General features: G+C 69.9%; 5 protein-coding genes across 9 annotated transcripts; 4 read left to right on the top strand and 1 right to left on the bottom strand.

The window, feature by feature from the left end:
* Nucleotides 1-58: 58 nt before the first annotated feature.
* RAB13 (RAB13, member RAS oncogene family) lies at nucleotides 59-2647 on the top strand. 3 transcript variants are annotated; one of them, XM_064401573.1, is made up of 8 exons: nucleotides 59-487; nucleotides 1167-1222; nucleotides 1311-1371; nucleotides 1466-1543; nucleotides 1617-1706; nucleotides 2096-2161; nucleotides 2266-2316; nucleotides 2399-2647. In XM_064401573.1, the coding sequence occupies exons 1-8, from the start codon at nucleotides 214-216 to the stop codon at nucleotides 2614-2616; spliced, it is 894 nt and encodes a 297-aa protein (XP_064257643.1). In that variant the 5' UTR covers nucleotides 59-213; the 3' UTR covers nucleotides 2617-2647. The 3 variants fall into 3 exon arrangements, with proteins under 3 accessions (XP_064257643.1, XP_064257645.1, XP_064257644.1); XM_064401575.1 differs by having other exon boundaries at nucleotides 1167-1227; nucleotides 2399-2593; XM_064401574.1 differs by having other exon boundaries at nucleotides 1167-1227; nucleotides 2078-2161; nucleotides 2399-2593.
* Nucleotides 2648-3402: 755 nt separating this feature from the next.
* Nucleotides 3403-5572, top strand: JTB (jumping translocation breakpoint). The gene is made up of 5 exons (XM_064401576.1): nucleotides 3403-3601; nucleotides 3683-3726; nucleotides 4142-4227; nucleotides 4316-4395; nucleotides 5137-5572. Exons 1-5 carry the CDS (start codon nucleotides 3549-3551, stop codon nucleotides 5291-5293), a joined length of 420 nt encoding a protein of 139 aa, XP_064257646.1. The 5' UTR covers nucleotides 3403-3548; the 3' UTR covers nucleotides 5294-5572.
* Nucleotides 5573-5575: 3 nt separating this feature from the next.
* Nucleotides 5576-8513, bottom strand: CREB3L4 (cAMP responsive element binding protein 3 like 4). The gene is made up of 8 exons (XM_064401569.1): nucleotides 7878-8513; nucleotides 7600-7797; nucleotides 6731-6826; nucleotides 6556-6662; nucleotides 6390-6458; nucleotides 6228-6303; nucleotides 6063-6153; nucleotides 5576-5985 (listed from the first exon to the last, which is right to left on the bottom strand). The coding sequence occupies exons 1-8, from the start codon at nucleotides 8511-8513 to the stop codon at nucleotides 5780-5782; spliced, it is 1479 nt and encodes a 492-aa protein (XP_064257639.1). The 3' UTR covers nucleotides 5576-5779.
* SLC39A1 (solute carrier family 39 member 1) lies at nucleotides 8501-11753 on the top strand. 2 transcript variants are annotated; one of them, XM_064401572.1, is made up of 4 exons: nucleotides 8501-8621; nucleotides 9013-9240; nucleotides 9825-9955; nucleotides 10775-11753. In XM_064401572.1, the coding sequence occupies exons 2-4, from the start codon at nucleotides 9078-9080 to the stop codon at nucleotides 11387-11389; spliced, it is 909 nt and encodes a 302-aa protein (XP_064257642.1). In that variant the 5' UTR covers nucleotides 8501-8621; nucleotides 9013-9077; the 3' UTR covers nucleotides 11390-11753. The 2 variants fall into 2 exon arrangements, with proteins under 2 accessions (XP_064257642.1, XP_064257641.1); XM_064401571.1 differs by lacking the exon at nucleotides 8501-8621 and having other exon boundaries at nucleotides 8632-9240.
* Nucleotides 11754-12212: 459 nt separating this feature from the next.
* Nucleotides 12213-22392, top strand: CRTC2 (CREB regulated transcription coactivator 2). Of its 2 annotated transcripts, XM_064401621.1 has the most exons (14): nucleotides 12213-12409; nucleotides 15171-15272; nucleotides 15386-15498; nucleotides 15597-15656; nucleotides 16140-16208; nucleotides 16725-16828; nucleotides 16911-16940; nucleotides 17098-17177; nucleotides 17267-17316; nucleotides 17543-17787; nucleotides 18304-18728; nucleotides 19569-19772; nucleotides 20290-20464; nucleotides 20780-22392. In XM_064401621.1, the coding sequence occupies exons 1-14, from the start codon at nucleotides 12239-12241 to the stop codon at nucleotides 20998-21000; spliced, it is 2049 nt and encodes a 682-aa protein (XP_064257691.1). In that variant the 5' UTR covers nucleotides 12213-12238; the 3' UTR covers nucleotides 21001-22392. The 2 variants fall into 2 exon arrangements, with proteins under 2 accessions (XP_064257691.1, XP_064257692.1); XM_064401622.1 differs by lacking the exon at nucleotides 18304-18728.
* The last annotated feature ends 132 nt before the right edge of the window (nucleotides 22393-22524 follow it).

Genomic DNA, 22524 nt, shown 5'->3' with positions numbered 1-22524 from the left:
GTCACTTTGAGGAAAGCCCCTCTCATTGCCGCCATTTGGGGCGGTCGTTCAGCTGTCGGAATCCGGGGAGGTGCCTCACTGTCGGTACGGCCGTTGGTGTTTCCGCCGCTTTGAGAACGTCCCTCCGTTGCCGCCATCTTGGGGAGGCCCTCATGCCCGTCTGCCATTTTGGGAAGGTCGCCTGAACCATCCCGGGAGGGTGGCGCTCGCGCCATGTTGGGAGTGGCATATAAAAATGTGACGTCACGGTGCCGGTGTTGTGACGTCACTGGGGCGTGGCGTCACAGCGGGGGGCGGGGCCGCAGGCAGGCCCCGCCCGGGGGGCCGGGCCGGTCCCGGTGGCGGCGGGCGGTGGCGGGGGCCATGGCCAAGGCCTACGACCACCTCTTCAAGCTGCTGCTGATCGGGGACAGCGGCGTGGGCAAGACTTGCCTCGTCATCCGCTTCGCCGAGGACAACTTCAGCAGCACCTACATCTCCACCATCGGTGAGCGGGACCCCCCCGGGACCCCCCCCGGGACCCCCCCGGGACCCCCCAGCGGGGACCCACCGGGAGTCACCGGCACCCCCCAAACCGGGACCCTCCGGGATTGTCCGGGACCCCCCCCCAGTGGGACCCTCCCCAACCGGGAACCTCCGGGATTCACCGGGACCTCCCAACGGGACCCACCGGGGCTGTCCGGGACCCCCCCGCTGGGAACCCCATCCTGGGACCCCTCCGGGATCCCCAGCCGGGATTCACCGGGACCCCCCAAACCGGGATTCACCGGGACCCCCCAAACCGGGATTCACCGGGACCCCTGTCCCAAAATCCCCGGGACCCCCACCCTGGAACTCACCAGAACCCCCCACCGGGACCCCGGAATTCCACCCCGGAATTCCACCCCGGGATTCCCCTCCCGGATTTCGCCCCCCGCCCTTTCCCGGGGAGCCAGATGGTCACCGGGAGCACTGGGAGGGCACTGGGAGCACTGGGAGAGCACCGGGAGCACCGGGAACACCGGGAGGGGACCGGGAGCACCGGGAGCACCGGGAGGGCACCGGGAACACCGGGAACACCGGGAGGGGACCGGGAGGGCACCGGGAGCACCGGGAGGGGACCGGGAGCACCGGGAGCACCGGGAGGGGACCGGTTCCGCTCCCAGCGCCCCCCTCCTCTCCCCCAGGGATCGATTTCAAGATCCGCACTGTGGATATCGATGGCAAGAAGATCAAGCTGCAGGTCTGGTGAGTCGGGGGGATGCTCGGGGAGGGGAGGAGACCCCCAAATTCCCCCCAAAAATCCCCCCAAAATCCCCAAATCTCCGCAGGGACACGGCGGGACAGGAGCGCTTCAAAACCATCACCACGGCCTATTACCGCGGAGCCGTGGTACGGGGAGGGGGCTGCAGCCCTGGGGGGGGCCCTGGGGGCGAGGACCCCTCCCCAAAACCGCGGGACCCTTGGTGACCCCCGGCCCCCCCAGGGCATCGTGCTGGTGTACGACATCACGGACGAGAAATCCTTCGAGAACATCCAGAACTGGATGAAAAGCATCAAGGAGGTGGGCGGGGGGGTCCCGGGGGGGGCCGGGCGGGGGTCGCCAGGGTCCTGCCCGTGTCCCCCCCCCTCCCCAGAACGCCTCGGCCGGGGTCGAGCGGCTCCTCCTGGGCAACAAGTGCGACATGGAGGGGAGGAGGAAAGTGCAGCGGGACGCGGCCGAGAAGGTGGGAGGGGGCTCGGGGGGGTCCCTGGGGCTGGGGTTGGGGGGGCTCTGTGGGGCGGGGGCGTCTGGAAGATTCTGGGGGTGGCTCCGGGGCTGGGGGGTCCTGGGGGGCTTTGGGGATGTGCTGGAGGAGTCTGTGGGGGTGGGACTGGGGGCGCTCTGTGGGGCTGGGGGGGTCAACGGGGGGCTGGGGGGGTTATTGGGGTTGGGGGGTCACGGGGGGCTGGGGGGGTTATTGGGATTGGGGGGGTTATTGGGATTGGGGGTTTTCAGGGTGCTGGGGGTGTTATTTGGATTGGGGAAGGGTCTTGGGGGGCTCACGGGGCTCAGGGGGGTTTATTGGGATTGGGGGGGGGGTCTCGGGGGGCTCAGGGGGTGGCGCTCGCTCAGCTGGCCAGGGAACACGGGATTCGCTTCTTCGAGACCAGCGCCAAGTCCAGCCAGAACGTGGAGGAGGTGAGGGGGGGTCCCTGGGGTGCCCTGCCGGGACAGGGGGTCCCTCCCTCCTCCCGGGGGGGTCCCGGGCGCTGCCCCCCTCTGAGCAGCCCCCGTGCCCCCAGGCTTTCCGCACGCTGGCGCGGGACATCCTGCACAAATCCTTCCGCAAAGCCGTGAGTGGGGCCGAGATCTGGGGGGGGCGGGGGGCAGGCCGGGGACCCCCTGCGCCCCCCTGACCCCCCGGTGTCCCCGCAGCCCCCCGGCAGCAGCAGCAGGGCCCTGCTGGAGCCCGGCCCCCCCCGGAAGGCCGGCGGGAGGTGCTCGCTGGGGTAGGGGCTCCCCGAGACCCCCGGGGCAGCGCGGGCGCCTCTCCGGAGGGATCTGGGGGGATCGGGGGGATCTGGGGCTGCCCCCCGCTCTCCTTGTGCCATAAAGCCCCGCTGTGCCTTGTCCCGGCTCCGCAGTGTCTTTGATGGGGGTGGAGGGGGCGGAACGGGACCGGGACCGGGACCGGGACCGGGAACGGGATCGGGATTGCAATCGGGACCGGGACAGGGATCGGGACAGGGATCGGGACCGGGATCGGGATGGGGATCAGGATCAGGATCAGGATCAGGACTGCGATCGGGATCAGGACCGATACCGGGACCGGGATTGCGATTGGGATCGGGACCGATACCGGGGCCGGGATTGCAGTCAGGACCGGGACCGGGACAGGGATCGGGATCGGGATCAGGATCAGGATCAGGATCAGGATCAGGACTGCGATCCCCGCTCCCGTTACCTCCGGGGTCGGGATTGCGATCGGGACCGGGATCAGGATCAGGGTCAGGATCAGGACTGCGATCGGGAGCGGGACCGATACCGGGACCGGGATTGCGATTGGGATCGGGACCGGCACCGGGACCGGGATTGCAGTCAGGACCGGGACCGGGACCGGGATCGGGATCAGGGTCAGGATCAGGACTGCGATCGGGAGCGGGACCGATACCGGGACCGGGATTGCTGTCGGCACCGGCACCGGCACCGGGACGAGCGGCGGCGAGGCCGCGCCCAAGCCACGCCCACAGCACCAAATTTGTATTTTACCACGCCCACTCTCATAACCACGCCCCACACCGAGCGCATATCCACGCCCAAATTAAACTGTAAACCACGCCTCTAATTAAATAAGTAGTTCCCGTTATGGTTAAAACACGCCCCTTTGTGGTCTTGTGGCCACGCCCCTCTATCCTATTGGCTGAGCCCGGCGCCCCCGCCAGGCCCCGCCCTTCCCCTCCCGGCGCCCCCGGCAGTTCCAACATGGCGGCGCCGCTGTGGCGGCCGGGCCGGGCCCGGTAGCTCCCGGTAGCTCCCGGAGGATCGCGCGGGTTCCTGGGGCTTTCCCGCGGATCCCGGCGCCCCGATGGGGCCCGGCGCCCTCGCGGTGCTGCTGGCGGTGCTGAGCGCGGTGCTGCGGTGAGCGGGGAGCGGGGGGCACCGGGAGTGGGAGGGCCGGGCCCGGTGCGGGCCCTCACGGCAGCTCCTCTGTGCCCACAGCCCGGCGGCGGCGGCGGCGGCGGCGGCGAGCGAGGAGCGGCCCGGTGAGCAGGGCCGGGCCGGCGTTGGGGACGGTCCCGGGGGCTCGGACCGGGGTCGGGGGGCTCAGACCGGGGGGCTCGGTCTGGACCCGGGGGCTCGGACCGCGATGTGAGGGCTCGGACCGGGGGGCTCGGACCGGGATAGACCCGGGGCTGGGAGGCTCGGTCTGATCTCGGGGGCTCGGACCGGGCTGGACCCGGGGTTGGGAGGCTGGAGTCGGTGCGGTGTGTCCGGTCCGGGGCTCTGTCCGGTGCCCGGGCTCTGTCCGGTCCCCGGGGCTCTGTCCGGTGCCGGGCTCTGTCCGGTGCCGGGCTCTGTCCGGTGCCCGGGCTCTGTCCGGTCCGGGGCTCTGTCCGGTGCCCGGGCTCTGTCCGGTGCCGGGCTCTGTCCGGTGCCGGTAACGCGCTCCCCCCGCAGCGAGCCCCGCGGCGGCCACGCCGTGCTGGCGGGTGGAGCAGTTCGTGGTTGCCCAGGAGTGCACGCGGTGCTCCGGCTTCGAGATGGTGAGTGCGGCTCGCCCGGGGCGGCTGCGGGGCTCGGCGTGTGCCCGGTTTTCCCGGGGGTCTCTCCCTGACCGACCCCTCCGTGCAGAAAACGATCCCGGCCTGCGGCCCCACCGGCTTCATCGAGAAGATCAACTGCGCCTCGTCCCACCGGGATGAGTACAAGAGGTGGGGCCGGGAATTAACGGGGGAGTGGGGCTGGGAATTCCAGAGGGATCGGGGCCGGGAACTCCTGTGCGATTGGAGTTGTGAATTCTTGCGGGACCAGGGCTGGGAATTAACGGGTGATCGAGGCTGGGACCTCCTGTGGGATTGGGGCTGGTCATTCCCGCGGGATCCGAGCTGGGAATTCCATCGGGGCCGGGAATTCCCGGGGACGGGACGGGATGGAGCCGGGAATGGGGCCGGGAATTGCCCGGGGATGGGGCCGGGAATTGCCTGGGGATGGGGCCGGGAATTGCCCGGGGATGGAGCCGGGGATGGGGCCGGGAATTGCCCGGGGATGGAGCCGGGGATGGGGCCGGGAATTGCCCGGGGATGGGGCCGGGAATTGCCCGGGGATGGGGCCGGGAATTGCCCGGGGATGGAGCCGGGGATGGGGCCGGGAATTGCCCGGGGATGGAGCCGGGGATGGACCCGGGAATTGCCTGGGGATGGGGCCGGGAATTGCCCGGGGTCGGGGCCGGGAATTGCCCGGGGATGGGGCCGGGATGGAGCCGGGGATGGGGCCGGGAAGTGCCTGGGGATGGGGCCGGGATGGAGCCAGGGATGGACCCGGGAATTGCCCGGGGTCGGGGCCGGGAATTGCCTGGGGATGGGGCTGGGATGGACCCGGGAATTGCCCGGGGTCGGGGCCGGGAATTGCCCGGGCTCGGGGCCCGGGGCACTGACGGCCGGGCCGGGCCGCAGCTGCCGCTCGGCCGCGCTGGAGGCCCGGCGCTTCTGGCGCTTCGTGGGCTCCGCTCTGGGCGTGGCGGCGGCGGCGGCGGCGCTCGTGGTGCTGCGGCAGCGCGTGCTGGACCGGCGGGCGCTGGAGAAGGTCCGCAAGCAGATCGAGTCCATCTAGCCACGGGCTCCCCAGCGCTGGGAGCCGGGAATTCCGCTCGCGGGAGGACAGGCAGCCCCTGCCCGGCTGCGCCGAGCTGCGGTCCCGCTGGGATGTGCCCTGGGAGAGCGGCCAGGGCGCGGCCCCAGCGGGATGGGGGATTAGTGCCGGCGGGTAGCGCTGGGTTCGTCCCTTGGGGGGAATCCCCGTCCCCCCCCCAGCACTGGGATCTGCTCCGGGATCATCCTGGGCGTCCTCCAGGAGAGGGATGTGGAATAAATCCTGGTCGTTGTTGCTGGAGTGATGCTGTGTTTGTTTCCTGGGGGGGATCTCTGTTTCCTCCAGCACTGGGAGCGCGCCGGGGGTCCCTGGGAACCCCCAGGAGTGGAATGTGGGATGAATCCTGATCCATGTGCCTGCAGCAGCGCTGGAATGTTCCCCATTCCCGCCCCCCCGACATTCCAGGGGTGCAAACAGAGCGTGGATTTATTCTGGACCCATCACATCTCACCCCCGTGTCCCCCTGTCCCCGTGTCCTCCCTGGAGGAATTGCTGCCACGATCCCTGGGGGGGGTGGGAATCCCATCCCCGGGCCCCCCCCCCGGCTCCGTCCTCCAGCCCGGCTCCCGGCTCTGGCCCCGGGATCCACCGGGGGAACGGGGACTCTGCGGCCGCTCCCGGCTCCCGCCGCGCCAGGATGTTCCTGGAGATCACTGCGGGACAGGGACGGCCGTGGTGGCGCTGGGCAGGGGGGGCTGGCCCCGCCGCCCCCTCCCGGCGCTCCCGTTACCTCCGGTGGCTCCGAGGCCGTCCCGGCCGCCGCCCCGGCGGAACGGGCTGGAGCTGGGCAGCAGGATCAGCCCCAGCGACAGGAACAGGATCTGCGGGAGGGGAGGGAGCCGTGAGCCCCGGACCGGGGCCGGGAGGGTCCCGGGAGGGTCCCCGAGCGCCGTACCAGGACACAGGTGCCGGTCTGCGCGGGCTTGCCCGACGTTTCCTTGATCAGCGCCTGGAGCTGCCGCAGGAGAGACCTGCGGGAGGGACCGGGCTCAGCCCCATGCCCCTCGTGCTGCCCCCTTCCCTCCCGGTGCCCGTTCCCGGAGCCCCCCGTGCTCACCCGTTGCTTGTCTCCAGCTCCTGGACCTTTTTCCGCAGCTCCTGGTTCAGTGCCGAGCACGCAGCCGCCCTGCCCGGGCAGAGACGGGGGCAGTGACCGGGCAGGGGACACACCGGGCACACCGGGCACACCGGGCACACCGGGATAACGGGAGCAGCGGCCCCACCTGCTCTCCAGCTCGTCCAGGTATTCCTTCTTCCTCCGCCGGCTGTCCTGCGCCGACTGCTTGTTCCGGATCTTTCTCCGCACCTTTTTCAGGAGCCGCTCCTGGGCCTGGAGCACGGAGGGGTCACTGCGGTCCCCCCCCGGGCCCCCCGACCCCCCGAGTCCCCCCCACGCACCTGGGTGAGGGGCAGCTCCCCCGGCAGGGTCACCCCCTCCTGCAGCAGCAGCCGCCGCTCCTCCTCCGTCAGCCGGAGCTGCGGGACGGGGCCGGCCTGGGGGGGCCGGGGGTGAGCTGGGGGGGGCCGGGGGGGATCTGGGGGGGTCTGGGGGAGATCTGAGGGGGGTCCGGGGGTGAGCTGGGGGGTCTGGGGGGGATCTGGGGGGGTCTGGGGGAGATCTGAGGGGGGTCCGGGGGTGAGCTGGGGGGGGCCGGGGGGATCTAGGGGTGAGCTGGGGGGTGCGGGAGTGAACTGTGAGGGTGCGGGATTGAGCTAGGGGGTCCGGGGGGCGATCTGGGGGGGTCCTGGGGTGAGCTGGGGGGTGCGGGAGTGAACTGGGGGGGTCCGGGGGGATATCTGGGGGGGTCCAGGGGTGAACTGAGGGGGTCCGGGAGTGAGCTGGGGGGGGTCCGGGGGTGAGCTGGGGAGTCTGGGAGGTCTGGGGGCGAGCTGAGGGGTCCGGGGCCAAGCTGGGGGGTTTGGGGGTGAACTGGGGGGTCTGGGGATGAACTGGGGGAGTGTGGGGATGAATTGGGGGTCCGGGGGTGAGCTGGGGGGGTCCGGGGGGGAGATCTGGGGGGTTCCTGGGGTGAGCTGTGAGCTGGGGGGTGCGGGGATGAACTGAGGGGGTCCGGGGGGGAATCTGGGGGTCTGGAGATGAACTGGGGGGGTCCGGGGGTGAACTGGGGGCATCCGGGGAGGATCTGGGGGCGTCCGAGGATGAACTGCGGGGTCCGGGGGTGAGCTGGGGGGGTCCGGGGGGGAATGTGGGGGGATATGGGGGTGAATTGGGGGGTCCAGGGTGAGCTGAGAGTGCCGGGACCCACCGCGGGCTGGGGCTCGGGGCTCGGGGCCAGCTGGATGCCGGGGAACAGCGAGGGGAGCAGGGGCGTGCTGAGGTCGCAGACCACCTCCAGCAGCACCGGGGGGGCCCCCTGGGGCCGGGGGGGCTCCGGGCCGCTGCCGAGCCCGCAGGCGATGTCGGGGTTCACCGTCAGCCCCAGCAGCTCCTCGGCTCCGCTGCCCTGCGGGGACACCGTGACGGGACCCCCGGGACGGGCCGGTGTCCCCGCGGGGGTCCCGCGCCCCTCCCACCCCCACTCACATCATCCTCCGGGAGCGTCAAGGTCTGGAAGCTCAGAACCGGCACCGGCAGCGCGGCGGGATCCGGGAAGAGCCCGTCCGGCTCCGGGAGCTCCGGTGCCTCCATTGGGGCTCCCTGGGGACCCCGCCGCGGGACCCCCCGAGACCCGACCCCCGGGGATGAACCCCCGCGCCCCCTCCTCGGGGTCCCCCGGCGGTGCCGCCGCCTCCGCCCGGTGCCGGCGCTGGGCACCAGGATCTCCGGGATCCCGGGGGAACGCAGCCAAGTCCCGCCCCGTGCCGGGAAGGGCCGGGATCGTCCCTCCCCCCGCGGGGCTCGGGGCTCCCGGGGGGCAGCGGGGGGCTGCGGCTGCCCCGCTACCGGGAGGGTCTCTCGGGGGAACCGGGGCGGCTCCGGTGGTTCTGTACCGGAGCCGGTGCCCCCCCGCGCTCCCGGTAACGGAGCTTGGGGTGGAGGAACGGGGGGATGCCCCCGGTAACGGGGGCCGGGAGGGCAGGAACGGGGAGGTGCTGCCGGTAACGGGGGCCGGGGAGCGGCGCGGCGGGCACCGGGAGGATCCCCCCGCCCCGCCCGGCCCGGCGGACACGTGCGCGCTCCCGGGGCCGCGGGGCCGCGCGGGCCCCGCTCGCTCCCCATTGGCTCAGCCGCACGTCAGTCAGTGACGCCACAGGGGATTCCGCGTGGCCATTGGCTGGGCCGGCGGAGGCGGCGCCGCCCCCCGGAGTTCCCGGGACGCGGCGGGCGGTGAGTGCGGGGCGGCGGGGGTCCCGTCCCGTCCCTGTCCCCGTCCCTGACCCTGTCCCCGTCCCCTTTCCTCGGCCCCGGTTCCGCTCCCAGTCCCGGAAAAGCCCATCCCGGTCCTCATTTCCCGGTTCCCCTCGGTCCCGTTCCTCGGTCCCGGTTCGCAATCCCGGTTCTTGATCGCGGGTCCCACTCCCGGTTCACGATCCCGGTTGCGGCCCTGGTCCCCGCTCGCGGTCCTTGACCCCTGACGCGCTCTGCCGTGCCCAGTTCCCCATCCCGCCCCTCCATTCCGGTCCTTGTTCGCACTCCGGTCCCTCCCCGTGTCCCGGGGCCCCCGGGTGAGTCACCGGCACCGGCGGGGGGGCGGCTCTGAGCGCCCGTCCCGTTCCAGCCCCGCTCGCCGGGGATGCGCAGCGCGGCTCGGAGCTCTCCCGGCGGCGGGCGCTGAGCTCCGGGATGGCGATGGACACCGGCACCGGGGCCGCGCTGGCCTGGAGCCCCGCGGCGGCCGCGCAGCCCCCGCCCGGGCTGGCCGTGAAGCTGGGCTCGCTGGTGCTGCTGCTGCTGCTGCCCCTCGCCTGCGGCCTCGCGCCCCTCTGGTGCTTCCGACGGCCCCCCGGTACCGGGCATGGGGGGCTGGGGGGGGCTGGAGGGGTCTCAGGGGTTGGGGGGTCTGGGGGGTCTCAGGGGTTGGGGGGTCTGGGGGGTTTGGAGGGTCTGGAGGAGTCTGCGGGGGCCTGGGGGGGTCTCAGGGGTCTGGGGGGTCTGGAGGGGTCTGGGGAGCCTGGGGTGTCTGGGGGGGTCTGGAGGGTTTGGGGGGTCTGGGGGGCCTGGAGGGGTCTGGAGGGGCCTCAGGGGTTTGAGGGGGTCTGGGGGGTCTCAGGGGTCTGGGGGGTCTGGCGGGTCTCAGGGGTTTGAGGGATCTGGGGGGTCTCAGGGGTTTGAGGGGGTCTGGGGGATCTCAGGGGTCTGGGGGGTCTCAGGGGTCTGGGGGGTCTCAGGGGTTTTGGGTGTTTTTGTGGAGTCGGGGGAGTCTGAGGTGGAGGCGGGATCGTGGAGTTTGGGGGGTCTCAGGGTTCCCGGGGGTGTCCCGAGGGTCTGGACCGGGCTGTCCCCACCTCAGGGCTGTCCCCAAGGGGCCTGTCAGGGTGCAGGGCTGCTGGGGGGGGTCTCTTTGGGGTCTCAGCCCCCCCTTTCCCCCAGACCCCCGCAGCCCCGTGCTCAGCCTGGTGAGCTGCTTCTCGGGCGGGGTTTTCATGGGCACCTTCCTGCTCGACCTGCTGCCCGACTACCTGGGCAGCATCGCCGCCGCGCTCGAGGGGCTGCGCGTCACGGTGAGACCCCCGGCACCGGGGCCTGTCCCCACGGGGTCCCTGTCCCCACAGTGTCCCTGTCCCTGTCCCCACGGGGCCCTGTCCATAAGGGTGTCCCTGTCCCTAAGGGTGTCCCTGTCCCCACGGGGTCCCTGTCCCCACAGGGGCCCTGTGCCTGTCCCCATGGGGTCTCTGTCTCCATGGGGTCCCTGTCCCTGTCCCTGTCCCCATGGGGTCCCTGACCCTGTCCCCATGGGTGTCCCTGGGATTGGGAAAGGGGCTGGTGGGGAGGGGGTGGCTGGGATGGGGACAGTGCAGGGGGGACAATGAGAAAGGGACAAGGACAGAGCATGGACAGTGAGAAAGGAACAAGGCAGAGAGGGGACAATGACAAAGGGACAAGGACAGAGCACGGACAGCGCAGGGGACACAGTGAGAGTGGGACACTGAGGACATTGAGAATGGGGTAGGACAGGGCGGCTGGGACAACGGAGAAGGGACAGCAGGGACAGGGACAGCAGGGCCAGACAGGTGCCAGCGGGGCAGCCGGAATGGTGACACCGTCCCTGGAGAGAGTGACACCATCCCTGGGAATGGTGACACTGTCCCTGGGAATGGTGACACCGTCCCTGGGGGTGGTGACACCGTCCCTGGAGACAGTGACACTGTCCCTGGAGATAGTGACACCATCCCTGGGGGTGGTGACACTGTCCCTGGGGGTGGTGACACGGTCCCTGGGGGTGGTGACCGTCCCCGGGAGCCCCTCCAGCCCCGCGTGAGGCGCGCAGAGCTCCCGCCGTGCCCGCGGCTCGCCCTTGGCACTGCCCCCCTTGCCCGCAGCTGCAGTTCCCGCTGCCGCAGTTCATCCTGGCCATGGGCTTCTTCCTGGTGCTGGTGCTGGAGCAGGCGACGCTGGCGCAGCGCGAGCTGCCCGAGCGCCCCGAGGAGGAGTCGCGGGCGCTGCTGCCCGGCGCCTCCATCCAGGCCCCGGCCCCGGCGGCTCGCGGGGCGCTGCGCGCCGCGGCGCTGGCGCTGGCGCTGGCGCTGCACGCCGCGCTGGAGGGGCTGGCGCTGGGGCTGCGCGAGGGCGAGGCGGCCGCGCTGCGCGTGCTGCTGGCCCTGCTGCTGCACAAGGGCGCCGTGGCCTTCGGGCTGGCGCTGGAGCTGCTGCGCAGCCGCCTGCGCCCGCCCGCCGTGGCCTCGTGCGTGGCGCTGCTGGCGCTCATGTCCCCGCTGGGCGTCGGCGTGGGCACGGCGCTGGCGGCGGGCGCGGGGCCGCGGCAGCGCCTGTGCCGGGCCGTGCTGGAGGGGCTGGCGGCCGGCACCTTCCTCTTCGTCACCTTCCTGGAGATTCTGCCGCAGGAGCTGGGCGCGCCCGGGAACCGCATCCCCAAGGTCATCCTGATCCTCGGCGGCTTCGCCTTGGTCAGCGCCATCCTCTTCGTCAAGGGGTGAGGGTGGCCCGGCCGGGAGGATCCCGTGGGATTCGCGTCGTCCTTTCCGAAGTGCCAAAGTGCCTCTCGCATCGCCGTGCCTCAGTTTCCATCGCCGTGCCTCAGTTTCCCCTGTCTAAACTGTCCTCTTTCCCAGGGGCAGACCCCGCCAGGCCTGGGATCCCCCCCATTCTCGCTCCTGGGATTACTTGTGTCCCACCCTGCGCCCCCCGTTCCGAAGTGCCAAAGTGCCTCTCGCAGCGCCGTGCCTCAGTTTCCCCACCTGCACAAGGGATCGGTGCTGTCCCCCCCCCCAATAACCACAAGTGCCCTTACGGACTCCCCCGGATTTGGGGGTGTTGGATGAAGCAAATAAAGGACTGAACCCCAAATGGCTGCCTGTGCCTGGGGAGGGTGGGATGGAATTTGGGGTGTGTCGCGGTGACCCCCGGGACAGATGGGCTGGGGGTGTCTGGTACCCCCCAGTTTTGGGTGTGGGGGGGTGTCTGCTCTGCTCCCAGGCTTGGGGCGGGGGTGGCCCCGCTGTGCCCCCCAGAGCCCCCCATTTCTGAGCCCCGCCATCCTCGTCCCCCCATTCCCCTCACGGCCGCAGGCCACGCCCCTTCCAGAGGCCACGCCCCTTCCCCGCCGCGCGCTGCTCTCCGGGACTTGTAGTCCTCACCTCCCTCACCCCCCAGTACTTTGTAACCCGGCGCCTCCATTTCCCAGCACTCCCTGCGCAGCGCCCGCACAGACCGCAGGGAGTTGTAGTCCACACAGCCATCACACCCCGCTGTTGGCCCTGCCTGCTGAACTACAGCTCCCGGCGTGCCGCGCGCGGCGGCGGCGGCGGAGCGGCGGAGCGGGGAAGATGGCGGCGGCGGGCGCGGGGGCCGGGCCCGGGCCCGGCGCGGGACCCTCGGCCGGCGCCGGTGCGTCCAACCCGCGCAAGTTCAGCGAGAAGATCGCGCTGCAGAAGCAGCGGCAGGCGGAGGAGACCGCGGCCTTCGAGGAGGTCATGATGGAGATCTGCTCCACACGGGTGAGGACGGGCCGCCGCGCCGGATGCGCCGCGGGGCGGGGGGGGCCGCGGCGGAGGGGCCGTGAGGGGCTGGGGGCGACCGGGGCCGGGGGGCCGGGGGGATCGGGAGGGGCTGAGGGGGGTCTTGAGGAGCTGGCGGGGGCCGTGATTTGAGGGGGTCGTGAGGGGATGTGGGGGTGAGGCTGTGGGGGGGCCGGAGGGGTCGTGAGGGGATGGGGGGGCCCGCGGAGAATTTGGGGAGGGGGTTGGAGGGGACTGGAGAGGCTGGGAAGATGCTGGGGGGGAGTTTGAGGGCTCGAGGGGTGCTGTGAAGGGTTTGGGTTGGGGGCGGAAGGGTCCGGGAGGGCTCGGGAGGCTTTGGGGGTGTTGGAGGGGGCTGTGAGGATTTTGGGGAGGGGGTTTGTGGGGAGGGTCCGGGGGGGCTCCGGGTGGATCCCGGCGTGTCCCAGCGCAGCTCCCGGAATTGGGGGGGGAGAAGGAGCCCTGATGGCCCGGAGCCCGCCCCGGGGGAGCTCCGGGCTCTGTCCCTGTCCCGGGGACCCTCGGGATCCCGGGGGATGCTCGGGCCGGGTTTGGAGCCGGGAAAGGCCGGGAGCTGCCCCGGGATGGCGGAGCCGGGATCAATCCGCTCCCCAGCTCCGGGAACGGCTGGCCCCGAGGGGATCGGGAAGGCCGGGAATGCTCCAGATGTGCTTGGGGAGGAGCTGGTCTGGAATTGCCTCCCGAAACCTGCGGGGGTTTCGTGTCTGCCGTCCCGGGGTTTGGTGGAGTTTGGTCCTTCCCAGCCCAGCTGCGGGGTGGAGGATGAGGATGAGGAGGGTGGGATGCGGGGAGAGGCTCATCCAGGGCATGGGGGCTGCTCCATCCCCGGGAGAATCCAGGGAATACCCAGCAGAGCTTTCAAAACCGGGAATTCTTGGCTTGGAGAGCGCGGTGGCTCGCGGCTCTGCGGGGTCTGGGATGTCACTGGCACAGCGACAGGGACATCCTCGGGGAGTTTGGGGATGGGCCGGACCTCTCTGTCCCTCCCTGGGGACTTCAGGAGCGGGGTGGATCCCGTGCCGTGCTTCCATCCCCAGGGATTTTGGGGCCGTGTTTGCAGAGCAAACAGCTGGTTAATGTGCAGCGGGGGCAGTCCCGATCCCTGCCTGGAATCATTCCTCCGGGAATTCACTCCCTGATCCCCCTCTGGGAATTCCTTCCCTCATCCCTGCCTGGAATCATTCCTCTGGGAATTCAGGCCCTGATTCCCCTCGGGGATGGCTCCTCTGGGAATCATTCCTCCGGGAATTCACCCCCTGATCCTGCTCTGGGATGGCTTCTCTAGGAATTCCTTCCCTCATCCCTGCCCAGAATCATTCCTCTGGCAATTCACTCCCTGATCCCGCTCTGGGAATTCCTTCCCTCATCCCTGCCCGGAATCATTCCTCTGGGAATTCAGCCCCTGATCCTCCTCTGGGATGGCTCCTCTAGGAATTCCTTCCCTCATCCCTGCCTGGAATCATTCCTCTGGGAATTCACCCCCTGATCCCCCTCTGGGAATTCCTTCCCTCATCCCTGCCTGGAATCATTCCTCTGGGAATTCACTCCCTGATCCCACTCTGGGATGGCTCCTCTGGGGATTCCTTCCCTCATCCCTGCCTGGAATTATTCCTCTGGGAATTCAGCCCCTGATCCCCCTCTGGAATTCCTTCCCTCATCCCTGCCTGGAATCATTCCTCTGGGAATTCAGCCCCTGATCCCGCTCTGGGAATTCCTTCCCTCATCCCTGCCTGGAATCATTCCTCCGGGAATTCAGCCCCCCCGATCCCGCTCTGGGATGGCTCCTGTGGGAATTCCTTCCCTCATCCCTGCCCCATCCGTTCCCCACCCGTGGGATCCGCAGCCCCCCCAGCTTTGCTCGTTGTTCCCGGAGTTTTTCCCGGATCTTTCGGGGCTGCTCCCGGGTTCCGGGCTCCTGCAGGGATCCTGGCTTGGAGCTCCGTGCTCCATCCCAAGACCTTAAGCCCCAGCGCTAATCCCGCCAGCTGCTGCCTAAATCTCCTGGGGTTTTTTGGGTTGTTTTCCTTGTTTTTCCCTCTGGATCTGGATTCCCATGGTTTTACGCTCAGGAATTTGGTGTTTCCCGTTTCTCAGCTGGTTTTTGGGCTTCAGCTTCTCTTTGCCTGGGATTTCTCCAGGCACTGAGGAGCAGTGGATCTACTCAGGGACCCCCAGCTCCGGGGGAAAGGGGACTCCTGTGGGTTTATCCCAGGGAATTGCTCCCTCCCTGGGGATTGGGAGCAGGGAAGCCCTGCCTCGCCGTGGGGCTGATCAGGGGAGCCCTGCTCCGTCAGGATGGGGGGATTGGGCCGTGCCCTGCTGCTGGAGGGTGCTGGGGGCCGTTCCCCGTCCCGGGAATCCCGGGAATCCCGGCTGCTTTTGGGATCCCGTTATCTCCCGCTGTGCTTTGCTGTGGCTCCTTCCCCCGGCCTTGAGGCCCTGGAATCTCCGGGGTGGCCTTGGCGTGGGTGAGGCGGAAAATCCCTCTGGATCCGTGACCCCAGAGCGTGTCTGGGACAGGAGGAGCCGGGCTCAGGCTGTGATCCAGGACTGCGGGACAGGGATCCCCTCATCCATCCCGCCCTGCATGCCAGGGGGCCGGATCCACCGCGTCCCCCTGCTGAGTGGCAAAAGGAGCCTGGCTGTGCCAGGGGGCGGTTTGGGGGGCGCTGCACACCCCGAGCCCCCCGCGACGCGTCCCCCCGCCGTGTCCCCCCAGCTGCAGGCGCAGAAGCTGCGGCTGGCCCACAGCCGGGGCCCCTTCTACAGCGGCTCCCTGCCCAACGTCAACCAGCTCGGCACCGGCGCTCCCGACTTCCAGGTGACTCCTCGGGGCCCTGGCAGCCCCTGGGGCGGGCTGGAGGGGCTGCTCCTCGACCCCTTCACCCGCGGCTGGAGGGGGAGGCGGTGCTGAGCCCCTCTGCCTCCCCTCAGGGCCCGTCGCCGCTGGATTCCACGCGGAGCACGCGGCACCACGGGCTGGTGGAGCGCGTGCAGCGGGACCCGCGCAGGATGATGTCCCCGCTGCGCCGCTACGTCCGGCAGATATCCTTTGTCCCGTGTCCCCAGCGCTGCCCCCGAGCCCTTCCCAGGGGATTTGGGAACCCCCCAGCTCTCCGTGTGGCCCTTAACGTGCCCCCCACATCGACAGCTCTCCCTACGGACCCACGTACCTGTCACCTCCGCCCGAGCCCAGCTGGAGGAGGTGATTCCCTGCTTTCCCTGGGTCCTGCGTGCCTGTCCCCATCTCGTTCCCATCCTGGAGGTTTGGGGGTGGAAGAGGCTCTGGCACAGGCGCCGTTCCTGGGATCTGGGATGGGGCAGAGGGAATTGCTGGGAGAAAGATGGGGGAAGCTCCTGTCCCTCAGATTTTGGGATTGTCCCGCAAAGTGTCCCCAGGAAGAGGGGTCTGGATCAGGGGAATTCCCAGGGACAGGTGACAAGTCTGAGCTCCAGCTCCATTCCTTGAGTGTCTGTGTCCCAGTATGGGGTGTGGCAGCCATGTCTCTGTCCCCACCCCATGTCCCTGTCCCCATCCCATCTCCCTGTTGTTCCCATCTCCCTGCTGTTCCCAGCCCTCCCAGGGCAGGGAATGGGGTCGAGGGTCACTGAGGGGTGCCCTGCCTCCCCCATGGCTCCTTGTTGCCCACCCCACTGCCTCCCCTGGTCCCACCGTGTCCCTCCACAGGACCATGCCCTGGAGCAATTTCCCCATGGAAAAAGGACATTTATTCCGGCTGCCCTCAGCTCTCAACAGGTAATGGATGGCTTGATTCCGTGTTCTCCCTGTTCCCAAGCCAGGCTCCAACCCTTGCTTGGAGCCCCTGCAGAGGAGGTGGCCCTGGGGACCCCTGGAGGGGCCCTGGGGACCCCCCTGGGGAGGAGGTGGCCCTGGGGACCCCTCAGGGCCCCCCGCTGGAGGGGTCCCTTTGCCCCCCTGTGCCACAGCTGAACAATGTCCCTCTTTGTCACTCGTCCCAGCGGCCTTTTCCCAGCCCTCCTCTGCCTTGGAACAACTCACTGGGAACACCCCGGGTGCCCCCAGCCCCTAAAGGGTCCCTGGGGGTCCCCATTGTCCCCCCATGCCGGGGGGTGGTGGAGGAGATGGGAGCAGGTCTGGGGGCACAGGGAGAGAGACCCCCGTGGGGAGGGGGCGCAGGGAGAGGCACCCACATGAGGAGGGGGCACAGGAACAGCAGGAGGGGGCTGGGGCTGGGCTGGGGGCTGTCAGTGGGGAGGGGGCCGGGGTCCAGGCAGCTCTCCCCGCTCCCAGGACGAATTCGGACTCGGCGCTGCACACGAGCGTGATGAACCCCGCGCCCCAGGACGCCTACCTGGGCCCCTCTCAGGCCGGACCCCCGCCCGGCCGCCGTGCTGGTGAGCTCCCCACGCCCCCCTGGGGGCTCCCAGGGCAGCCCCCTCCCCTCGGGGCTCCCCTGACCCTCCTGCTGCCCCGCAGGTTTCCTGGACGGGGACTCGGACAGCAAAGGTGAGCGTGGCACCCGGCCGTGCCCCCAGGTCCCCTCTGTGCCGGGGGGGCTCTGATGTCACCCCTGTGTGTCCCCAGGTCCCCTCTGTCCCTGGGGGGGTCTCATGTGCACCCCTCTGTGCCCCCTCCTCCCCCTGACCCCCTGTCCCCTTCCCAGTGTTTCTTTTCCAAGTGCCTCCCATCGAAGAGAACTTCGATGACAACAAGCACTCGCTGAAGCCCTGGGACACCAAGAAGGTGGGTGGGGATGTCCCCCTGTGTCCCCCACTTGCTGTCCCCAGCCCTGTGGCCTGGCCTGGCCTCATTGCCCTGCTTTGATCCCACAGCTCTCGTCCTCCTCGGCCCGGCCGCGCTCCTGCGAGGTCCCGGGAATCCAGTGAGTGCTGGGGTGGGGAGGGGGCTCCCAGAGAGGGGCTGGGGTGGGGAGGGGGCTCCCAGAGAGGGGCTGGGATGGGGAGGGGGCTCCCAGTGAGTGCTGGGGGGGGCTGGGATGGGGAGGGGGCTCCCAGAGAGGGGCTGGCATGGGGAGGGGGCTCTGGGCACGGGCTGCGTGGGGAGGCAGCCCTGCTCCTGCCCTGATCCTGCCTCTGCCCCCTCCCCAGCATATTCCCATCCCCGGATCAAGCTGCCAACGTGCCCCTCATGCCCTCGGCCCTCAACACGGGGGGGTCCCTGCCCGACCTGACCACGCTGCACTTCCCGTCCCCCTTGCCCACCCCCCTGGACCCCGAGGAGGCCCCGTACCCCGCCCTGAGTGGGGGCAGCAGCACCTCCAACCTGGCCACCACCATGACCCACCTGGGCATCAGCGGCACCGGCGGCGTGGGGCTGGGCTACGACCCCCCAGGTGAGCCAGGACCCCCGCCCCGCCCGGGGGGGCACAGAGCACCCCAAGGCTGGGCACTGCTGTGGGGGACACGGGGAGCTCAGCAAAGGTGGGGGGACACAGAGACCCCCCACCCCCAGGAGGTGACCTGGGGTGGCTCCAGGATTCCCAGTCTGGGATGGGGCCTGGCCAGTCTGGGGGAGGGGATGGGGTTTGGTGGATTTGGGGGTGCTGTGGGTGTGTGGGGGGAGCCCAGCTCCCGCCCTGTTGCCCTATGGGGTCCAAAGGCGTTGTGGGGGCCCGGGGGGAGCGCAGCTCTCATTCCTGGGGTCTGATGGTGACAGGGGGCTGGGAGGAGCCCATCTCCCCCCCCGTCCCCCTGCCCGGGGTGTGTGTCCGTCCCTGTGTCCGTCTCCATCGCTGTGACCGCTCCGTTCCCCCTCCATCCCCCCCCCGTGCCCCGGGAGCCCCGCCCGGGCCGTCCCGGGGCTCGGGGCCGTGCCGGGGTAACGGTGCTCTCTGTTTTTATCCCCACAGGACTCCCCTCACCTCTGCAGAGCTCCCTGAGTAACCCGTCCCTGCAGTCCTCCCTGAGCAACCCCAACCTGCAGGCCTCCCTGCGCAGCCCCTCCCTGCAGGCCTCCCTCAGCAACCCCTCGCTCCAGTCCTCCCACAGCAGCTCCTCCATCCCCTCCTCCCTCTCCAACCAGTCCCTGCCTTCCTCCCTGTCCTCCTCGCTCTCCAACCCCTCGCTGCCCACGTCCCCCCGCAGCCAGCCGCTGCAGTCCTCGCCCAGCAACCCCAGCCTGCCCTCGGGGCTGGGCGGCTCCTTCGCGGCCACCTCGCCCCGCCGGCGCGTCCCGCTCAGCCCCCTGTCCCTGCCCGTGGCCGGCGACTGCAGACGGCAGCACCCCAAACAGTTCTCACCAACAATGTCACCCACATTGTCCTCCATCACCCAGGTACGCATCGTCCCCACGCTCCAGCGCCGCCGCCTCCTCCTCTTCCTCGGCCTCTTCCTCGGCCCCCTCCTCTTCCTTTCCCCGTCCTTCTCCTCCTCCTTCCTCCTCATCCTCTTCCCCACCCTCCTCCTCATCTTTCTCTTCTTTTTCGTCCTTCTCTTTCTCCTCTTCCTTGGCCTCCTCCTCATCCCCCTTCTCTTCCTTTCCCCTTCCTTCTTCTCGTCCTTCCTCCTCATTCTCTTCCCCATTCTCCTTCTTCTTGTCCTTCTTGTCTTCCTTCTCTTTCTCTTCTTTTTCTTCCTTATTTTTCTCCTCTTCCTCGGCCTCTTCCTCGTCCCCCTTCTCTTCCTTTCCTCTTCCTTCTCCTCCTTCCTCCTCATCCTCTTCCTCCTCATCCTTCTTGCGTTCCTTCTCTTTCTCTTCTTTTCCTTCCTTCTCTTTCTCCTCTTCCCCATCCTTGTCCTTGTCTTGGACCTCATCTTTGTCCTCTTCCTTGTCTCCATCTTCCTCTTCCTTGCCCTCCTCTTTGTCCTGCTCGTCCTCACCCTCCTCATCCTCGTCCTCCTGTCCTTCCCCTCCTCCTGCCCTTCAGTTCTCGTCTCGTTTCCATCCTCATCTCACCCACACCCCAGGGCCCCCCTCACCCCACCCCGTTCTCAGGGCCGGTGGGGGGGACCCCCGTGTCCCCTCCCAGGGGACCCCGGCCCGCGCTGGCTCCGGGCGCAGCCGTGGCCGATTCGGGGCTCTCAGGGCTGGATGGCTGCCAGTGCCGGGGGGGCTGGGGGAGCCCCCCGCCCTCGGGGGGGCCGTGCTGACCCCCTCTGTCCCCTCTGTCTGCAGGGCGTCCCCCTGGACACCAGCAAGCTGCCGGCGGATCAGCGGCTGCCGCCCTACCCCTACGGCCAGCCGGGAATGCTGCTGGGCTCCCAGCCCCCCCCGCGGGCCCCCGCGCCCCCCCAGCGCCCCTACAACCCCCCCTACACCCCCGGCAGCGCCCTGGGGCAGCCCCTGGCACAGCCCCCCGGAGACTTCGGCCTGGGCAGCGTGAGTGCGGCACGGGGCGTGGGGAGGGGGACGGGGGGACCCCTCGGGGGGGGGCCTGGGGGGCAGTGTGGGGTCAGGGGACCCTGCACGGGGGACATGGGGGTGGAGACCCTCAGGAGGGTCCTGGGGGGCAATGTGGGGTCAGGGGACCCTGCACGGGGGACATGGGGGTGGAGACCCTCAGGGGGGTCCTGAGGGGGGGGGACATGGGTTCAGGGGACCCTACCTGGGGGATATGGGGGTGGAGACCCTCAGGAAGGTCCTGAGGGGGGGGACATGGGGCCAGAGGACCCTACCTGGGGGATATGGGGTGCAGACCCTCGGGTGGGTCCTGGGAGGGGGGGACATGGGGCCAGGGGACTCCGTGGGGCACATGGGGACCCCTCAGGAGGGTCCTGGGGGGGGGGGACATGGGATCAGTGGACTCTGCATGGGGGATATGGGGTGGGTCAGCAGGGGGGATGTGGGGTCAGGGGAGCCTCTGTGGGGGTCTCTCCTCACGCGTGCCTCCCCGCAGCTGGAGCAGTTCGGGGTCGGGGAGAGCCCCCCCGGGAACAGCGGAGGGTTCCCCGAGGAGCTGGGGGTCCTGAGTTACCCCCCGAGCGAGGGGGGCTACGACCCCCCCGGCCTGAACCGCCCAAACCTGAGCAACTGCAGCCGCCACGGCCCCATCCCCAACATCATCTTCACAGGTGGGGGCTCGGGGGGGTCCCGGGGGGCTGGGGGCTCTGTGGGGTGGGCTGGGGGCTCCGTGGGGTGGGGGCTCCGTGGGGTGGGCTGGGGGCTCTGTGGGGTGGGCTGGGGGCTCCGTGGGCTGGGGGCTCTGTGGGGTGGGGGCTCCATGGGGTGGGCTGGGGGATCTGTGGGGTGGGGGCTGTTTGGGGGTGGGCTGGGGTATCTGTGGGGTGGGCTGGGGGCTCTGGGGTGTCACGGGAGGGGGGTCAGGGCTCGGCGTGGTGCCACGGGGGTCCCGGGGCTGTCTGACCCCCGTGTCCCCCCCCCCGCAGGCGACTCCCCCCCGGGGCTGTCCAAGGAGATCGCCACGGCGCTGGCGGGGGTCCCGGGCTTCGAGGTGGAGGGGGGGTCTCTGGGGGGGCTGGGGGGGCTGGAGGAGGAGCTGCGCATCGAGCCGCTGACGCTGGACGGGCTGAGCATGCTGAGCGACCCCTGCGCGCTGCTCACCGACCCCGCCGTGGAGGATTCCTTCCGCTCCGACCGCCTCCAGTGAGCCCGGGCCGGCTCCGCGCCCCGCCCGCCGCGCCCGCCCCCCGGCCCCGCCGCCCGCTGCGCTCCCGCTGACACCCGGGGCAGCACCGGGGGAGCACCGGGAAAGCAGGAAGGCACCGGGAGAGCACCGGGAGAGCAGCGGGACAGCACCAGGAATGCACCGGGAGAGCGCCGGGAGGGCACCGGGAGAGCAGGAAAGCACTGGGAGAGCACCCGGAGAGCATCGGGAGAGCAGGAAAGCACCGGGAGAGCACCCGGAGAGCACCGGGAGAGCAGGAAAGCACCGGGAGAGCACCCGGAGAGCACCGGGAGAGCAGGAAAGCACCGGGAGAGCACCCGGAGAGCATCGGGAGGGCACCGGGACAGCACCGGGACAGGCGGGCACCGGGAATGCACCGGGAATGCACCGGGAGAGCACCGGGAGAGCACCGGGAAAGCAGGAAAGCACCGGGAGAGCCCCGGGACAGCAACGGGAGAGCACCCAGAGAGCCCCGGGAGAGCAGCGGGAATGCACCGGGAAAGCACCGGGACAACACCAGCAGAGCACCGGGACAGGCGGGCACCGGGACAGCCCCGGGAATGCACCGGGCCAGCCCCGGGCCAGGCGGGCACGGGCGCCCCAAAGCCGGCTGGAGCCCCCCCAGTCCCTGCCTGCAGACCCCAAAGTGGGCAGGGGGCTGCCCAGGGACCCTCCAGACCGGCGCTGTCGGGGGCTGCGACCCCCCCCCCCAATTCCTGCCCCAGGAACCGTCGCTGTGTCCCAGGAAAACCCTGGCAGAATTGGGGAGGGGGCTCCCAAGGGCTCCCTCTGACTCCAGCGAGGCTGGGGAGGGGTCCCCAGCACCCCCAGCCCCCCCCGGGCTCTGTTCTCCCAGAAAAACCCGGGACCACCTCGGCGTGGGGAAACTGGGGAGGGGGAGACAGTCTGGGCCCCCCCAAAACAAACCTGGGGGGTTCCCTCCCCTAATTCCCACCCCCAGACCCAACCGGGCACCGTTCTCCTGGGAAAACCCCGGGAAATTTGGGGAGGGGGGAGCAGCCCAGGCGCCCCCCGCCCCCCCGGGGTGGCTGTACATAACCCCGTAGGTAGAGACCCCCGGGGGGGGCTGGGGGGGGTCGCTTCTGCCTTTTCTTTATCATTTTTCCGGCTAATCATCATGTTTAAGGAGAAATCCCACTCCCCCCCCAATATGTACCCCCAGCCCCCCCCCCCAAATTACCCAGCTGCCGGGGACGTGTAGAAAGCACTTGTAACTTTGCCCCCCCACCCCCCAAAATTGCCCCCCCGGGGGGTGCCCGTCCGCGGGTGGGGGGCCCTGGGCCCCCCCCGGAGGGAGCCAGAGTGATTTATTATTATTATTATTTTTTAAAATATATTCTATGTTAATTAAAATCCCCCTTGCTGGCGTGTGGTTAATTTGGGGGGGGGGGGTAAAAAGGGGAGGGTCCGCAGCTCCAGCCCCCCCCCTCAGCCCTGCCAGGCTCTTGGGCTGGGGGGGGGACAAGGGGGTCCCTTAATGGGGAG

Source organism: Passer domesticus, chromosome 32 (assembly GCF_036417665.1).
Source record: "Passer domesticus isolate bPasDom1 chromosome 32, bPasDom1.hap1, whole genome shotgun sequence".
In the NCBI taxonomy this organism is placed as follows: domain Eukaryota; kingdom Metazoa; phylum Chordata; class Aves; order Passeriformes; family Passeridae; genus Passer; species Passer domesticus.
Note: the sequence above shows the minus strand (reverse complement) of the source record. Positions and strands in the feature narration are given on the sequence as shown.

Excerpts from the sequence above, each read along its gene's own strand:
- RAB13 (XM_064401573.1), top strand. The coding sequence starts at position 214 with ATGTTGGGAGTGGCATATAAAAATGTGACGTCACGGTGCCGGTGTTGT. Across the intron at positions 1,372-1,465 it reads CCTATTACCGCGGAGCCGTG|GGCATCGTGCTGGTGTACGA; the intron begins GTACGGGGAGGG and ends CGGCCCCCCCAG. Across the intron at positions 1,707-2,095 it reads AGCGGGACGCGGCCGAGAAG|CTGGCCAGGGAACACGGGAT; the intron begins GTGGGAGGGGGC and ends GCGCTCGCTCAG.
- JTB (XM_064401576.1), top strand. The coding sequence starts at position 3,549 with ATGGGGCCCGGCGCCCTCGCGGTGCTGCTGGCGGTGCTGAGCGCGGTG. Across the intron at positions 4,228-4,315 it reads GGTGCTCCGGCTTCGAGATG|AAAACGATCCCGGCCTGCGG; the intron begins GTGAGTGCGGCT and ends CCCTCCGTGCAG. Across the intron at positions 4,396-5,136 it reads CACCGGGATGAGTACAAGAG|CTGCCGCTCGGCCGCGCTGG; the intron begins GTGGGGCCGGGA and ends GCCGGGCCGCAG.
- CREB3L4 (XM_064401569.1), bottom strand. The coding sequence starts at position 8,513 with ATGGGGAGCGAGCGGGGCCCGCGCGGCCCCGCGGCCCCGGGAGCGCGC. Across the intron at positions 6,459-6,555 it reads CTGGACGAGCTGGAGAGCAG|GGCGGCTGCGTGCTCGGCAC; the intron begins GTGGGGCCGCTG and ends CTGCCCGGGCAG. Across the intron at positions 6,304-6,389 it reads GAGCTGGAGACAAGCAACGG|GTCTCTCCTGCGGCAGCTCC; the intron begins GTGAGCACGGGG and ends TCCCTCCCGCAG.
- SLC39A1 (XM_064401572.1), top strand. The coding sequence starts at position 9,078 with ATGGCGATGGACACCGGCACCGGGGCCGCGCTGGCCTGGAGCCCCGCG. Across the intron at positions 9,241-9,824 it reads GTGCTTCCGACGGCCCCCCG|ACCCCCGCAGCCCCGTGCTC; the intron begins GTACCGGGCATG and ends CCTTTCCCCCAG. Across the intron at positions 9,956-10,774 it reads TCGAGGGGCTGCGCGTCACG|CTGCAGTTCCCGCTGCCGCA; the intron begins GTGAGACCCCCG and ends CCTTGCCCGCAG.
- CRTC2 (XM_064401621.1), top strand. The coding sequence starts at position 12,239 with ATGGCGGCGGCGGGCGCGGGGGCCGGGCCCGGGCCCGGCGCGGGACCC. Across the intron at positions 15,273-15,385 it reads CCGGCGCTCCCGACTTCCAG|GGCCCGTCGCCGCTGGATTC; the intron begins GTGACTCCTCGG and ends GCCTCCCCTCAG. Across the intron at positions 15,499-15,596 it reads CGCCGCTACGTCCGGCAGAT|CGACAGCTCTCCCTACGGAC; the intron begins ATCCTTTGTCCC and ends TGCCCCCCACAT.